General features: G+C 36.8%; 1 protein-coding gene across 1 annotated transcript; it reads right to left on the minus strand.

The window, feature by feature from the left end:
* Positions 1-315: 315 nt before the first annotated feature.
* On the minus strand, positions 316-18,476 carry LOC145765538 (tumor necrosis factor ligand superfamily member 15-like). Its single transcript, XM_082577372.1, has 6 exons — positions 17,569-18,476; positions 9,477-9,559; positions 7,701-7,773; positions 6,262-6,375; positions 5,419-5,568; positions 316-2,029 (listed from the first exon to the last, which is right to left on the minus strand). The coding sequence occupies exons 1-6, from the start codon at positions 17,687-17,689 to the stop codon at positions 1,782-1,784; spliced, it is 789 nt and encodes a 262-aa protein (XP_082433498.1). The 5' UTR covers positions 17,690-18,476; the 3' UTR covers positions 316-1,781.
* Positions 18,477-18,506: the final 30 nt, after the last annotated feature.

Here is an 18,506-nt window from a genome sequence, read left to right on the forward strand (position 1 = left end):
ACAATTTTATGCCATAAAAGCACGAGATAGCTGCATGGTGCAAGTTTTGTAGGCATTATTTTCACAGATCTTCCACCTAATGACAATATTTTTTGTACATTTCTGTAGGGGGGGTGTATCAAATTACCTTCCGTATCAAATTACCTTCCCTTCCCCTATTCTTTTTTTTCTGTAGCCTAACTAAACTGAGTGTTTTTCTGATAGTTTTATTTTCTGAAACTGAGTGCAAGAAGGATCTTAATGACTGCAATCAGCCTACCCCAAAAATGGGGTTTTGAGGTACCTTTGTTTAGGCTAATAACTTAAGATGTTCAGTTTCAGTTCAGTAATTTTTATTTCTGACCATCACAGCAAAAAACAATACACGTCAACATAGCAAAGGTCGAGAAAAAGGTGGAAGCGACAAAACGCGAACGTTAGAACGTGCTTGTGACCGAAGTAAATTATTGAGTTGAAAGAAATTTGCACGGTCGCAACACCTTGAGAAAAATTTAACATAGAAAGGGAAATATAAAAATAAAAATTTACAAATGTAAAATAAACAGCATAGGCGTAGCTTACACATTCAGTCAATGGTTTAAACAAAGTACATGTTTGAAATATGCAAGTAATATACACAATGCAAAAGTTGCGCAAGTTCCCATACCGACAGGGAGACTGCCATACGGTGTAGGGCCTACTAATCAATCGCCACCCTACGGAAATAACGACAATTGGATGTTTAGATCCATTTTGTGATGTAGATTATTTTATTAGCCATTGATTGAAAAAAAGCTTTTCATGTTTTAACTTGAGTTGAGCACTACCTAAGGTTTCATATTGGATGGCAATCATCAGGTGCAAGTGCAACACTTATTCAAAGAGATTTTATTCTGATGGTTGTTATCCAAATTAAAACGTTAGGTGGCGCTTAACTTGGCGATGTTAGTTTTCTGTAATTACTTTAGCTCTGCTTGCTGCATTTATTATAGCAGAGCTAAAACAAATTTAATGTTTTAGCATTGCTTGCTGCATTTCACTCAGCAGCGTTAATTTAACGTTATTTAACGTTAGTAAATAAAGGCAGTAAAGATGAAGATCTTTAAAGCAAAGTTCACGTCAAATGTTTTGCTGCCTTTATTTACTAACGTTAAGCATGTGTGATTAAAATCAAAACTGATCAAATTAAGAAGAGATGTTTTGGGATGTAGAAGTTATATCCTTTTGTCTACACTTCGAAAAAGAGTTTAATTTAAAGTGCTAAAGCTACAAATTGGTTGATCTTTAGTTGCCGAAGATGGACAGGTTGCCTACATTGCAAACTTAAAAGAAGCAAAGAAGTGATCAAATATTGCCTCGGCTACATGGCATTAATTATAAAAAACAAAAGTTAAAGTTTATTGCCAGATAACAATTGCTTTTTTTTCATAACCCGTGACGTCTCTAAAACTTAAATGTGGCTTGGGCTGCTTGTGAAGTCAAACAGAGCTATCGACTTACCGATAACCTTTTGCCTGAATGCAGTTTCTTTAGCCAAAATATAGCTTTAGAGTTTAGGCAAACAGGATTTTGCCAAGGGTTTTCTCTTATCCCTTCCAATTATACCCTATGTTTTTGGGGCCCCAAATTCAGACAGGCATATCTAACAAGTTCTAGTTCGTAGGCCCCGTTGGAATGGTTACGGGTCCCTAAAATTATCCCGGGTCTAAAACTACCCTCTGGACCCCTTTTCAACGTCACAATCCACATGTTTTAAAACAATAGGCTACCCGTTTAAATTTTTAAGCACCCTTCATACAGAGTTATGACAAAAGAAATAAACCGAAGAACGTGTCGGAATCTAAGTCTTTCATGTGTTCTGTGTGAGGCCCGACTTGTGAGGTAACGAAGAGCCTTTCTCCTTTGTAGAGTTTTATGTATCTGGATTGATAGGACGTCTTTTCGCCATGTATTCCTGAACCTTCTCCAAGCAGATAACTGTTTTCCAAGATGTTAAATGTTTTTTTACCGTTTCGAAGATAGGTGACATGGCGGTGTAAATGTCCGCTTTCTAAAACAAAAAGAATTGAACATTTTAGGAAAAATAAAGGGTTGTGCTTATAAATATCTATTGCATTGACTCTCACAATGCAATATGAGAAGCCATAGATAGGTTACCAGTTGACTTTTATATCGGTCAGTAGGCTAAGTAAAAAATAAATATCTGGCTGTAATCAAAATGTGGATTTGAGGTATTCCTTGTCACTAGAACGAACAACGGTTGATTGAAAATTTGCAACTCATGCAGCCAGGTAGGCTATCTCATCACCATTGTAGTTCCGTTCAACAGACCATAGCTCTAAGAAGGTCTTAGGCATTCCTCTCTAGAGCAGCGTAGGCTACTGTTCATACATGAAAGAAATCAAGGGCTGTAGTCGAAGGGGCGCCACTCCGCAATCGACTATTGCAGTACGGTGGCGTACATAAAATCAAAGTAACCTTAACAGCCTGTTTTACTTTTTGTGAAATCGTCAAAAAGTTCTTATTCAAATTAATGGAATTATTGATATTTATTAGGGTGGTCCTTAAAAATCATTTTTTTGAAATTTACTGCTCCTAACCCTTAAAAAGTTTCGTCCTTACAAAAAATGAGGTCTTGCAAAATTTTTTTAAATTTGAAGATAATTTAGAGGGTGCACAAGACCCCTCAAGTTCCGCATCCCCCTAAAAATGCAAAATTTAGATATCTCGAAAACCGCTTGAGCTAGAGATGTGCTTTTGGTGTCTAAAGATGCAGAAGACAAGGTTTTCTATACGCTTTTTGAACATTGAATATGCCTATCTAAAGTAGAAAAGCAGTTATTTTGAAAAAACTACTTTTTAAGGGTTTTGCGTGTAAGATTCTCAATTAAACAATAGTGTAGACCAAAAAACACAATTCTGCAATTTACTTTTCTGACCTGTTAAATTGAAATGTTACAAGTAAGCAAAAAACAGTGTTTAAAGTGACTAGAAATCCAGCGACCTAGGCAGCAGATACACAATGTTCATAATCTTTAACAACCTGTAAGTACTGTTTTCATGTCCCTAAGTCTAGCTGAGTTCCGAGCTAATGTAAAACTTCATGAAATTCATGTAAAACTTAAAGCTGAGTTCCGAGCTAATGTTCCTGTGGTTGTCAACTGGGATGGAAAGCTTCTCAGAGACTTGACAACCAAACAGCATGTCGACCGCTTGCACTTTGCAGATTATTGTAACTGGTAATGGGGTTTCTCAGCTGCTGCAAGTAGCAAAATTGCCAAACGGAACGGGATCAAAACAAGCAAAAGCTGCTGTAGAAGCTCTCAATGAATGGGGCCTAAAAAGAACAAGTGATTGCGCTATTTTTTGACACTACTGCTTCCAACACAGGGCGAAAGCTTGGCTCATGTGTTCTCATTGAACAAAAGCTGCAAAAAGACCTATTGTATCTAGCATGCCGCCATCATATTCATGAGCTGCTAGTACAAACAGCTTTTACCACAATCATGGGAAGCATTGCTTCACCAGATGTTCTAGTATTTAAAAGATTTCAAACACGCTGGGAGTTTATAGACACGACAAGGTTCACCACAATAGCTGAAAACAAACAAATAGCTACTACAGTCATCGATGTGGATTTAATAGCTTGGGCTGAAAAATCTTTGAAGGAAAGAGAAGAGTTACGATTTACTATTCCTCCGAGGGGTGTTCATTTTATGACTCCTGGCCCAATGCATAAAGAAATGTCGAAGATTTTGTACTCATTAAAAGTTTAGATGTTTTATGACCAGTTTAAACTTACAGAAAGAGAAAGGAGTGGGCTCTTGCAAATGTGTATTTTTGCTACAAAATTGTACCTTAAGGCATGGATAGAATCTCCTGCTGCGGCCCCAAATAACGATCTAGATCTTTTAAAGCATATTCCAGTATTAACACTGCAGTGTCGAATGCTGTATCATCCACGTTTTCCTCCCACCTGTGGTATCTGTCTGAAGAACTAGCTGCTCTTGCCTTTTTTGATCATTCTGTGTCGGCCCAAACCAAAAAACTCATGGTTAAAGCAATACAAAAGCGGGAAGAAACTGAGGATGCCCCTTAACGACTGACCATCAATTCTGCAATGACTGATCGACTGGAGTTGTCTGACCAGGTTAATAAGGGGTCATTGTCACTGTTCAAAGAACTGGACATATCAACTGAGGTTATGGAACAGGATCCAGAAACCTGGGGAATCTGTGATGCTTACTGTGAGGCATCAAAGGTAGTAGACACTCTAACTGTCACAGATGACCACACTGAGCGAGGTGTAGCTCTCATAAGAGGGATATAACCGCATCCTCACTCACAATGAAGAACAGGTTCAGTATCTGATGCAGGTGGTTGCAGACCTTCGGAAACGATTTCCAAACTGCAATAAAGCCACTTTAGCTGACAAGCATGTGTTGGCAAACAATTAACAATGCGGACAGAAAAACTATGTGATTTTTATGCCAAAGCAATGCGAAAAGCTAGTTAATTTTGCGGTCAGTGATATTCTGATAAAGCCCAATAATTTGTCATAATGCTAAGCTTATGCTTTGTATGATATAGTTTACTGCGCATTTTTTTCCTGTTTTTGATTACAAGAAGTGATTTTGTAGCTTTTTTCAAAAACAAATTATCGAGTCTCAGAATTTAAGTAAATTTTCTCGTAAGGACCACCTTACCTGACCCTGTTATTTGTGCAAGGACCACCCTATTACCCTACAACACATGTTTGCAATGTTCTATTTGTTTACTTGTAACATCACAATTTAACAGGTTAGAAAGGTAAATTGTAGAATTGTGTTTTTTTGGTCTACACTATTGTTTAACTAAGAATCTTACACGCAAAACCCTTAAAAAGTAGTTTTTTCAAAATAACTGCTTGTTTACTTAAGATAGGCATATTCAATGTTCAGAAAGCATATAGAAAACCTTGTCTTCTGCATCTTTAGACACCAAAAGCACACCTCTAGCTCAAGCGGTTTTCGAGATATCCAAATTTTGCATTTTTAGGGGGATGCGGAACTTGAGGGGTCTTGTGCACCCTCTAAATTATCTTCAAATTTAAAAAAATTTTGCAAGACCTCATTTTTTGTAAGGACGAAACTTTTTAAGGGTTAGGAGCAGTAAATTTCAAAAAAATGATTTTTAAGGACCACCCTAATATTTATTTAACAATAGTTAAGAGTAAAATAACAAAGGTTAGGTAAAGTTGTTAATTAATTACAACTTTTATATATCAAACAATAGGTTGACTTTTGAAGATTTGTAGTCTGCGTATTATTCCATCCACTAAATACTGCTAAAGGCAGAAAACTTCTTCAAACGCGTTGTCTCATCTCACACCCGAGAGTCGATCTTGCAGTTGTTTCGTTCACAAAGTCGGGAGCTTAACAAACTGAGCTATACACTTACTACTTGGCTTGTATCTGTATTTGAGTTGGCTGTAGACGTAGTATGGACCGGTTTGTTGAATAATCAAGTGATTTGTGTCCAATTTAACTCCGTTGCATACGTATGTGGTCCCGGATTCATTGTCCTCCCAATAAGTGATAGTTTGTTCTTCTGTAAATGATAGAAATTTGTTTAATTGTCCAGTATGGTGGCCTCTACCAAAAATCCCAAACGCTAAATTTTACGCAACTTGTAAAAATTGAAGGTCTCACGTTTGGCTGCTGAGCACCAGGGAATTAGAAGATTACTTTCTATTAGAGTTAGACTATAAGTTTATTTAGTTTTGGAAATAACGAAATTTGGTTGGCCCATTCTTTTCACTCCGCTACCTTTCAGCAACTACATCCACCCATTTTATTGGACCCTGGGTAGACGTGAGTGTTATATTTCAAAAAAAAGCAAAGAGTAGGCAAAACTCATTTTAAGAAAACTTTTCTTTCTGACTCAAAATTAGTCTAATTACTGCTTCTCTGTGCTCGCCTATAGGGTTACATTACACAAAATTATTCTAACTAAATGAGTAAATACATAAAATTGTCATCAAAGCCTTTGCTAAAAAGTCGTTTTGTTCTACACGAGAATAAGCTAGTTGATGAAAAATAGGCTATTTTAGCTCAGACAATCATTTCATGTGGTAGCTTACACAGATCTTTAATTAGACCGGGACCAGTCTTCCGTAGGCCTACTCGATCTGAAGAGGATCTGTAGGCTTACAAATAAAGTGGTGGCTATCTGGAAGACAAAATCAAAATTTTAAGTAGGATTATTTGAGCTCTTTTATACGTTCATGTATAGAATATTTACTTTCATGCTTCTTTTCGTACAGTTTACTATCCGCCGTCAGATGAGCCATCGGCTTTCGTACTTTCAAGTATTTTTCCATCGTTCTATTGTCACCTTGTTGAAGACTTTTTATCACTGAAATAGAAGTGTAACAGGTTTAAATAGTAATAGTCTACGAATATAGTGTTTATTTTGAGTGATAACTCACATATAACATTTTGTCTTCAAAGGAAGCAAACTTGATAAAAATGCAGAAATGCAAGAAAGTAAACCGGTTGTAGCGTAATTGAGCTGAAATGAGGTACCGTAGCCTATTTATATAACATCTTCGGCTGTTTTATTTTTTCTTTCTTATATTGTATTACGCTAATATCTGACTTTATATTTTTTGTTATGGATGTTTTGTTGAAGATTAGACAAATAGCGTATTGCGTTTCAGTAGGGATATGTTATGCATTTGTGACATCATAAAAGCATGACACAAAAAGAATATGAAGTTGAAAACGCTGTTGAGTGTAGAAGTAGATAGTAGAAGTAATTAACCGACAGCTTGCACACTTTCACACATCTGTCCAACATCGAACAGCATAAATCGTAAACACACCAAAACAGTTTACACAAAGACGGTGCAAAGATTACTACTTGTGCCCCTGAAAAAAGGGCATATGAAACAATACAAAAAAGACAAAAAAAAGACACTTCCAAAGAAAACTTTTAAGACTTCAAAAACACGGAGTGATTTCAACGATACCGAGTCTCCTAGAAAGATTCAGAATTTCTAACACGGTCTTGGGCCTAGATTAAAAAGTAGCCTATCACTTGGACTCTTCTTCGCTACACATAGAGCTTGTGTGAATTATGTGTGCAGAGGCAACGCGGAAGAAATAGCCTGTACAAGAGCAAAGACGAATTATCAGATTATTATAAAAAAGCGATCTGTTTTCCGAAACCGATGAAAGAAAGCACTTTATCGATTTTCCTTGTTTGATTACAACGTTTTTGTTTGTTTGGAAAAGCTGTTGGGTAGCAAAAATAGAACCTGTTATCAGGTGATACCATAATATCGATTCCAGTTCCTTTTTCAGGACAAAAGAGAAGTCATTAAGTGAAGTGTATGTAAATACCCTTTTTATGACTTTATAAAAATTTTTGAAAACCCCAGGTAAATATTTTTTAGGTAGGTCTACAGGCTACACAATAACCTAGCCTATTTGGTGCTAAGTTTCAAATATTGTGGATTTAATTGTGATGTAATTGTTCTTCTTAGCCGAGCTCAGTTTCCAAATTGAAAAATTCTGTTGTGCTATTAAATCTTTTTTTTTTATTGGACGGATGCACGCTTTACAATAATTTTCCGTCAAAAACAAAACACCGCATGTAAAATATTTATACTGTAGTTTATATCAAAAGAAATACTTCAGAAAATCTGTATTTCTACAATAATCTATCACTTTACGTACCTTTTAAATTAATAGACAGCGGTCCTACAGAACTGCACTTTTCCAACTCTCTGTCAACCAGCCTAACAATATTCTAAAAAAAGTGTTTATTTTTTTAAAAAGGATTTTAATTGAGTTGCTGTATAACGGTGATTCTTAACTGGGGGGCACGCCTCCGATAGAGGGCGTGAACTACTTTTCATAAGGGGCGTAAGCTTTCCAACGATATTTAATCTTTTTGCAGTAATTTCCATATTCTGAACTATTGGTTTACCATTTCTATTTTTCAAGAACTGGAAGTAACAGACAGGGCAATATGCAGGAAGATTAAAATATTTCATGTATGAACACTCATTGAGTTATTTATCGAAGAGACTCAGCATAAGAGACTTTGCCTCTAATAAATAACAAAAAGTATCCTGAACTTAGTTATCAAGGTACTGTAGTTATGCAAAAGCAAAGTCTTCATAAAAAGACGGAGCTCTTGTAGGCTAGATGTTTTTTTAACCTGTGTAAGGAGATGCAGTCTGATTGCAAATTGTATAATCTAGTGTATTTTTCACACGAATGATTAATGGTTGTCTAAAAAATATATGCTAATTAGAAGGTTCATACCCAAACTATACATCTGGGAAAATCGAGGTAACAAGGAAATCCGGTGATTTCAGTGACCTAAGTTGGACGCTGCACTCGCAGATGGTAACTTTAAGTTTGAGTGGACTAATCAACAACAGTTCATCTGATTGCCTTGAAAGCAAACAGCAGAAAACAGTTTCAGATAGAGATGAAAACATGGAAACCAATTAAAAAAATTTTGAAGAAGCACAAGAGGAATTTTCTACATGAAAGTTTAATCACACAGGCAAAGCAGACTTCAAAAACGTGGAACTGCTGATTATCTTCCTATTTCCCAACTTCCCCCAATTCAAGATATTCAAAGACTAACAATGGTCGGATCCACATATCTTTGCTCCTTTTCTACTGCAGTTGCTGCCAGAAACAAGGACTGGCTGAGAGTTGAAGACTTATCAAACAACGTTGCGCAATTTCTGGAGTTAAACTTTACATTAAGGATCTAATTCTAATTGCTTAAAATTAGTTCGCCCAGTTAGCTCAGTGGTTACGCGCGCGGCTCAAGATCACGCGGCGCTGGTTCGACTCTTGGGGCGTGCGCTTGAGCAACGCATTTCAGGACTGCTTTCCATTCAACTAATAATTCCCCGACAAGATCACTTCAACAATCGGAAAACTTCACTCAGCCAATCTCGATAACCGGCCCTGCGTCAAAAACCTCTACAAGTATGCGAAACTACCAGGGATAACCTATCAAGGCTTTGTCAGTCCGAGGATAAAGATTCAAAACCAACCATCCAAAATCAATTTTAAGTAAGCTTATCTCACTCGTAGGTGCGTGATCAACAAAAACAAAATTACTTCTGGTGTTACAGTTGTTCGAAACCGGGAGGGGGAGACGTAGAACTTGTAATTATTGGTGAAAGGGGCGTACCAAAGAAAAGGTTAACAACCACTGCTGTATAAGGTTGCTAATTATTGTTCAAACTAACAAACTTTTTCCTTCCAATTCCATTAGAAGTAACACTGAACCACTAAATAACTTTTTCCCTTACAAAGAGTCAATAGAATCTACGAGATTTGAAGTAGCTAAAAATTCAAGCGTTTCGGCAAGGTTAATTTTTCACAGTTTGAAAAAATTGCAAATGAAATTAAACACTACGAGCACTTCAGAACTTTATAAACATTACGTATATCTGTCTAAATATGAACGCTATTACTTACGTCTTTCGCTTGATTGGATAGAGGTTTGCTTTTCCAAACCCTGATGCTTTCTTCAAGACGATATAGACTTTTTTCCAATCGCTCTGCGAATACACATAACACGAAATTACCAGGGTATACCGTAGTTGTAAATTTATAAAAGAGAAGCCACTAGGCTAGCACTACATATCGGCCTACAAGAGCTTTTGCTACAAAAAGATAGATATAAACATAAAGCTGTTGTTATAACATGGCAATAAGCATTAGAATAACAAATTAAGCCTATAGAACTTAAATTTCACGAAACTATCTAATGCAGGGGTGCCCAATGTGCTTCTCACAGGAACAATATTTGTGCCCCTGTCTGGTCTCTACAAAATACTATCTTAAAGCTTAGGCAAATTTCAAGGACAAAGATGAGCGGAAAATTTAATGCGGCCCTCCAAGACTTGCAAAAGCGAAATGCCGCCTGTGGCTACAAAATTTTAGGCACTCCTGATCTAACGTAGTCTATGTCATTTCTTTGTCCTCTTAAACCATGGCCTTCTCCATAGTTGAATCTGGACTGGAAACGGATTAAAAGCTTGGGTGTCGATGTACAACAGTTGGCCAAAGTGAAAAGCGATTACGCGACGCAGTGAAGTGCAGCAGCGCTTTAGAGAAAGCGAGCACGTGCGTTGTGCCAAAAAGAAGTCATTTTAAGAAATGAGCAGAGAAGGTAGCTGCTGTTCATAGATATTGTAATGACTTAGGGTGGGCCGTTTTTGACTTTTTTTCGAAATTTAAAAACGACTAGTCTTAAAAAGTGGCACATACATGAAAAAATTACGTGTGCAAAATTTCATCAGTTTGGGGGTGCATCTTCTGCCCCCGCAGGGGGGTCAAACTTTCAATTTTTTGAAAAAAAAGGGGAAATTTCACTTTCCGTTTTAACATAATTTTTTTTATAATTTTTCTACTGGCTAGTTATAAATTGTAACTGGGATGTACCCAGAACTTTCCTATGTAAAGGCATGTTCGAAGCTTAAGGTTTATTGCCCCCGCATCGACGACCAAAATGCTGAATTTTCACCAATTTGAAATGCTATTTTGTCATTGCTCAATAAACAAACTTGTCGCAAAAGTGCGAGATGGTGGTAACGCTGTACGCTCATTTATGTTCTGTCCACTAACTTTGTAGGATGATACAAACTGATAAACTATAAGACGTAGTCTTGCTTAAATTAAAAGCAATAGTAGCCTACGTTTGATCAGTTGCAGCTATAAAACGCAACCCATAATTTACTTCAGAATAAAAGCAATATGATCTGCAGGTTCCGTAAATGGAATGTACTGTACAGTTCCACGTGAATTGTTATCATGATCTTGTTTACACAAATTTGTCATTTACAATCCATTAAACGTTCACTTGATAGGCTACTACAGAACCACATACAAGAGTAACCTTTGTTTGACAGCAATGTAACGATAAAACAGAACTTGTGTTAAAAAAAAAAAAAAAAACGAAATTGTGTCAAAAATACAACAAACAACAAGGTCTTTTAGACAGTTCCCCAGATTATTGCTCAAATTTAGTTCAGGCTGAAGTCTAATGAATCATAAACTTTTGTTTCGACTGGAACCTAGGATTTTTTTTCTTTAATTGTAATATTGCTTTAAAGTAGGCTACCCATCTCTTTCAATGCTGTCCACTACATGTGATGAGCATCTGTTGTGTGTGGCAGAGAAAACGTAGAAAACAACTGTTGTGAAGGCATCTTTGTTTTGATGTGCTCTTTTATCACATTGCTGTCAACACCACGCATCGCTGGGGGTTCCGTAACTGGAATATTTTGCCAGTCTATCATCTCAAAATAACGTACGGAACTGAACTGCAATATTGACAGGGTGAATTTTTGCTGACGAGTGCTATGAGATGATAATTTTCTTGAAATGAAAATTCTTCTCCATCCTAGTTCCCTTACATAGGCTACTCTTTGGTATAACATATGATTGCAATCAAAATGTTTTCAGGATGGGCATAAAACGCATTCCTCTTATTACTTTGTTGAGGATATTGCGAGCTTTATTCGATAGCTTCTGAGCACTGAGCACTGAGCAGAGTGTAGAATTTTAAAGAAATGGTTTGGCCATTAGTGAAATGGCTTTCCTTTATAATGGCAAACCATACTGGAATATGAACATTCATAATATAGTCTACACGTTCCACCAATACAGCTGACGCGTTAGATGCAACATATAAACGTAGAATTCTATTAGCTGTGTTCAACCATCTTGAGTGGTTCATCATACCTGGACTCCTATATGCGAAATGAATTGATATATCTCCACTTTTCACTGCTCTGTGCATGTGTAGAAGATATTTTTTGTCAGTGCTGAGGTCATTTTCAACAATTTCAATCTCTGGTGCCGGAACTGCTTTATATTTTACAACATCTAGTTGTGTGACAGTGGCTAGCTGCTTTATAATGGGCCCAGTGAAGCTATCAGGTCTGCTAGTATTGCCATATCTTTTATAAGATGCCTAAGAGGCAATTCATTACTATGGAGTAGGCATATTAACCATTGAAGTGGCTTTTGGAAATGAGCTTTATCACGACGCCTTTTTGACCTGTGTTTATTGCGGTTCCATCGCATCCAATTGCCATTACATTATCGTAGCTAATTTTATTGGATCCAAGATATTCAAGAATCCCGATAGCTATTGACACACTAGATCCGTTGGCTGCAGTAAAATGACCAATGAAATGAGAACTTGGCTCCCCAAGTAAAGTAATGTGCTCTTCAACTGCGAAACGTTTTCGAAGTTGCCCACCAATTTCATCTTGTTTGATGGTTTAATCTTTTCGACCATCAAAATATATGCTTTGCAAATTTATGCACATGATAGGCCTACTTTCCATTTGAGTTGTAGGCCTAAACCTCATTTCTTTTCTCGCTCTTCTCACTTTGCTTTTATCTATGACTGATTGACAACTCCCGCATCTTGTAGAAATGATGAAGCAATAAGTGCTGCAGACCTATCTGAAATACCAGTACGATCGCATGATTCAGCAAATACTACTAAACTGGAAGTAACCTTGCTTTTTCTGGGGTTTTCCGAGGCAAAACTGGGTTGATAATCAAAATCTTCGCAGCGTTCTTCATTGGATGACAAAGTTTCTGAGCTTGAATAAGAAGTTAAAGGTGTTTTAAACAAAGTGCTACTTGTACCTGCTCCTGGGTCTTCACGTAAACAACCAAACTGTTCTGATCTTGCGAGTCTCCTCGGAAAACGTTTAAAATTAGATTTTGTGGCCGATTTATCATGTTTATCAATCACCATTATGCGAGTTGTTCTTTGATCAAGAAGGAACTGTTGTTCTGTAACAGGGATATGATTTTCCTGAGGGCAAGTACATTGCAGAAAATTGGAACACTTAGGCTACAACAACCGATTTTAAATATTTTTACTTTGCAGATTCTTTCATTTGGTCTAAATTTTGCTGAAATTTAGGCCCATCTCTAGAATTTGATTTCAAAAGGTTATTCATTCTTTTTTTGTAACTCTTTATCATAAATACGTACTGATGTTCGTACCTCATTCGTATCATCCTGCAAAGTTAATGGACAGAAGATAAATGAGCGTACAGCGTTAACACCATCTCGCCCTTTTGCGACAAGTTTGTTTATTGAGCAATGACAAAATAGCATCTCAAATTGGTGAAAATTTAGCATTTTGGTCTTCGATGCGGGGGCAGTAAACCTTAAGCTTCGAACATGTCTTTACATAGGAACGTTCTGGGTACATCCCACTTAGCCTACAATTTATAACTAGCCAGTAGAAAAATTATAACAAAAATTATGTTAAAACGGAAAGTGAAACTTCCCCTTTTTTTTTTAAAAATTGAAAGTTTGACCCACCTGCTGGGGCAGAAGATGCACCCCCAAACTGATAAAATTTTGCACATGTAATTTTTTCATGCATGTGCCACTTTTTATGACTAGCCGTTTTTAAATTTCGAAAAAAAGTCAAAAACGGCCCACCCTATAATGTAATTTTCATAGATACTATTTGCAATATCATGTGGTGTTAGAATCGTTCGTGCAATTGTCAGTTTGTAACAGTTAGTTTTGGATAGGCTGTAAGTTGTTAATTTATGAATTAGTAGCCGTTGTTGTGCTATTGTTTTTCATTGGCACAGGAGGTCAAGAAAACACATGCTACGAACTTTCAGTCAAAGTATGCACTGGGAACAATAATTTTATAAAGCCTGCTGATGAGTGATATAGCCTGCAGTCTGTTACAGCAGATCTGTTTTCTAGGGTTTTTAAAGGGCCCGATTTCAAAGATTCCCCACAAATATGAAATTGGTTAGCTTATCAGTTTTGAAAGCAGAGCCCGGAATCTTCAATTGTTCACATTTAGCATTGAAGGGGCCCAGATTTTAGGAGTTTGGGGTGTACCGGTACTGAGTACATTTTTATTTTAGTGCTTTTTCAGTTGCTTCCCCACCCCTTCTTGTACAGTGCCAGCACTGTGCAAGTTAGGGTTACTTACTAACCCCCACTAAGGGCTTGGGTTAGTTTAGGGTTAGTTACAAAGGTATCCAAAAACCTCCTTTTTTTGGATAACTGGCTCTATCCATTTTGCCAGAATCAACTGTATGTGCTTGAAGACATTATGGATTTTCTGAAACTGCTGCTGTGTTGGAGCTATTTTCAAAGTTTTGGTCTATCTTGAATGTTTCTTCACCGACTACTGGTAAACACAAGCGCAACATTGTTTTAGATACAATCAAATCTCCTGAAGATTGGAAGCTGGGATTTCTTTTGCAATTCGGAAACTAGCCTACATATCTGTTTGGGAAAACTCGAAAGTAAGTTTAAAATGTCTTCATAGTTTAGTAGGTTTCTCTGCAAAATTGAATGAAAGTTTTTGCTATGAGACGCCTTAGTGATTTTGTTTTCTTTCCGACCTTAATTGTTAAAAATCACATAAATTACTAATGTGATGTATTTTTAAACCACGTTTGTATATTTTGTAGCACAAAAGTAGGATTCTCAATTCTTACTTTTTCCTCGACATTTTTGATGAACTCATGAACTAGCATACTTGTTAGAAATATGTATGACATTGATCATAAAATCATTACAATTAATTTTATTTATTCATTTTTACAGTTACCTGGATTAACAAGAGAAACTGCCTTGGCCGTTCGGCAAACGTGTCAAGCCATCACTGGTCTGGCCAAATACCTCATCAACTTTTGTGGTTTCAAGTATGTGCTGCTGGGTAAAATTCAGTCTGACACTATTGAGGGTCGATTCGGACATATCAGACAACTTACTTAACTATTGTATTTCGATGCGTCAGTTGCTGGAAAGCGATCGACAACTAAGAACGCTATCATTGATAAAATACTCCCATATATCTGTTCAAGACATTGAGCAAGCCGTTCAAGCAACAAACAGTGCAGACAGGCGCGGATTTATGGGGGGGGCCCAGGGGGCCCGGGCCCCCCCCGAAATGTTGCGAGGAATTATTGTTGAAATTCTATGTATCCGCATCAAATCGTTTGATATGCGTCTACACAACTGATATTAGTCCCACGGCAGACTTAACTTATCTGGGAGGGGGGGGGGGGTAATTTTTTGTTATTATTATGGTTAAAATCATCCATCGATCAGACTCCTTTATTCCGTTATACAACTGTAAATGCATTTTAATAGCAACATTTGTTGGAGCTGACTCAGCTGAAACCAATGCTGAACGAAATGACGTCAGTTGAAACAATCTGAAACCTTGAATGGCTGTTTTATAGTTTTTAGCCTTCATTATAATTTCAATCAATTGCCGTCTATGCTTGCAAACATACAAACATCCAATTGGTCATGGACACTGCATACAGGGTTTTAAACCAGATTTCAAGATTACTTTGCATGCTTAGCAATTTTTATTCAAGCAAAATGTATTTTTCAAACATTCACAATTGATGAAATGGCTGTTTCTTTTAATGTATTTTTTATTTTATGGCATATCGTATAATATGTCGTAGTATAGTGGCGTAGCCAAGGGGAGGGGGGGTTACAACCCCCTCCCCCTTTGGCACGCGTGTGACATCACGATATTGAGAATAATGCTTTCAGTCTCTGTTTCTCTAAAATAAAGTTTTCCTAATTTTAAACGAAACTGCATTAAAAGAGCGAGTTTTGCCAATACCAAACATTTAAATATCTCAGCCAGGAATTAGCAACAAGAAAACATAGAGACTTAGGTTTATTACCGAAAAATCCGAAGAAAACATGATCTTATCACCATTTTACAGGAATATTTATACCCACATTTTTGTTGAAAATGCTCCCAGAATGCACCAAATTCAAAGCAATTTTTCAAAATTTTCTGGGGGCTGCCCCCCAGACCCCCGCCGCTGGGTGTCGCATTTGGCGAAGACGCCGACGGGCTTCGCTCGCCGGCCGTAAAAACCCCCCCCTTTCAAAATTCCTGGCTACGCTACTGTCGTAGTATCATTGTTAATATCTGTTTTATCTTTTTCTTTCTGTTTAATTGATTTTCAAATTTTCTGGCCCCCCCCGAAAAAAACTCCTAGATCCGCGCCTGAGTGCAGATCATGAAGCGGAATCAAAGGCTGAGTTGCTTTATGGCGATCTGCAGTTCAATATCTTGCCAACAGAAAACGACATAGGCGTCATATACTACGTCACTGGCTACTGCTGCAGGTCGCTGATAAGGAGCACTAAATGCGAAAAAGGCACACACGCTACTGTTGCAAGCGTCAAAAACGCTACTGAAGACATTGTACCCGAGACTGCTCACAATTTTTTAACGGACATAAACCGTGGCGGCTTGTGGAAGCCGACTCCCGAACTATTCGGTATTGGTTGTCTTTGTTGGAAAATATTTGCTGAACTCTCCAGGGAGAACTTGCGGCAAAACTTTTTAAGCTCAATGAAACCTCGAAACGTATTTCGAGAAATAGTGACAATGGCTTTTCATGAAGGCGTTGAAGTATCACCTTGGTCAGTGGCTGCAATGTGTGAGAAAGGACACAACATTTTAGAAGGCATTTCGATTCGTTTTTTTAATACAATATGCAAAAATCTTATTCGTCAGAGGAACGAATTTAAACCTAAAAAAGGTTCGTGCAAGCTGCGCAAGCTCACAGGAAAAAAACGCATCTAATTAATGTTGTGTTTGCGAGCTGTGACCGGCATTTTTTCGACGTAGCCATGGTCACAACAAATATGTTTTTTTATTGTGTAAAACGTATTGCCACAGTTATTACATTTTCTGTTTGCTTGTAAATTGTCGCGCTTGTCACTGTTATAACTTTTTTCTGTATTGCTTGTAAATTGTCGGGCTTAACTATAAGTGCCGTGATAGTCACCAGTAAGAGCAATATTGCAATCATGGTTGTAACCTGTTTGATTATAGTTATGAGTTATGACATATAATCTAGATATTATGACTGCAACATAAATAACTACTGTACTAGATTGTAACATCAGCACTAATGGTTACATCCAATGCATGTAACGCAAATATTTTTTCTATAGATAGCAATATCTTTCGCACATCTACTTTGTGAGTAAAGTATCGTCACTAGTTTTCTACAGTATATTCGTATTAATAGCATACCTCTTTAACTTTGCAGTATTAATGCAACAAAACTTTGTGTTTGCTAATTTCCTGTTGTCTTGATAACAAATCAAGACGGACTATATAGTCCGTCTTGTAACAATTTGATTAAACAGCAAGTTTGAAATTTTTTGTAGTCTTTAATGACCCAGTTGAGACCCAAACTTAATCCTTTGCATGTTTTATTCTATTAATAATTGTACAAATATAGTACAATACAAGCATACTTCGTATAATGCAGTTATTAGTTTTGCTTACAACTTAAACTAACCAAAGATGCGCGCAAATTGGATAACCACTATTGCTATGCCCATAATGCGATGCTTCTCTTTGGCCAACTGTTGTACACTGCGTAAAGTCGGTTTCCAGTCCAGATTCTACTATTTAGAAGTCCATGTCTTAAATTATGCTTAATATAGCGGGTAACATTACAAAAAAAATATTGTAGTAAGCTGAGCTGCATCACACACTTACGGGTTTCTTTTTCCAAGTTCCTTGATTGATCGTTGTAAGATAAAATCAAAGCGATCACAACACCACCTGTAAATACTACAGCACAGATAGGGGCAAAGATAACAATTTTTGAAGCAACCATTTTTCAAAAGTGTCAAGAAATGTTCTTGTGGAATAAAAAATGTTTATTAAGGCGGCGTTTAGTAAAATTCTATGTTTTCATGCAAAGATAGGCTACAAGCGTATAGCATTTGTCTAATTTTAAGAATTGATCCATGAAGTGAGGAGACTACTGCGTACTTACATGATCCAGAAACAGCAAAAACAAAACTGTGTGCACGCCAAATGCTTTTGGAAAAATTTAAAGGTATGTACGAACGTTAAAAATTTGTTAAACGTTAAACGTAGATAGGAAACGCTTAAATTTCCTATTCAAAAAGTAAGTGTTCGAGCTCAAAAATTCAGTGATTGAACAGAGATTGATTTGAATAACCTTTGTCTCAAATATGACTTGACAACTTTGTCATTTAAAGCTCCCACAAACTTCCAAAAGTGGTTTAGAAATCTTTACGTTTTACTAAACTCAAATTTGAGAGCAATAAAAAACCATATGCATACGAAGCCGAGTAATGCAACCAGATTTTACATATCTACGTTTATTTTAACATTTACATCAAACAAAAGCTATGTAATTTCTATAGCTTTCTGTAAATGTTAAATATAAACGTTAATATGTCTGGTTACGTTACTTGGCTTCTTATGCTTACGGTAGCCTACAAGCTACAACAAAACAAATTCAATAAAAAATCAACAAACTTAAACTTGCAAAAGCTACTAGTTCTGTATTGCAGCAAAATAACTATTACTTCCCTATACAAGGCGAATTATGTTAAAGTTAGAGGACTTTATATTCTCAAGATATGTGTCTTTCGTAGCTCCTTCAGCTGACAACTCAAAAA

Source organism: Aplidium turbinatum, chromosome 2 (genome assembly GCF_918807975.1).
Source record: "Aplidium turbinatum chromosome 2, kaAplTurb1.1, whole genome shotgun sequence".
Classification (NCBI taxonomy): Eukaryota; Metazoa; Chordata; class Ascidiacea; order Aplousobranchia; family Polyclinidae; genus Aplidium; species Aplidium turbinatum.

Bases quoted from the DNA above. Each gene is read 5' to 3' on its own strand.
- LOC145765538 (XM_082577372.1), bottom strand. From the start codon at position 17,689: ATGGTTGCTTCAAAAATTGTTATCTTTGCCCCTATCTGTGCTGTAGTA. The intron at 9,560-17,568 runs GTAAGTGTGTGA...GTGTATTCGCAG, and splicing joins GAACTTGGAAAAAGAAACCC to AGCGATTGGAAAAAAGTCTA. The intron at 7,774-9,476 runs GTAAGTAATAGC...CACTTTTTTTAG, and splicing joins TATCCAATCAAGCGAAAGAC to AATATTGTTAGGCTGGTTGA.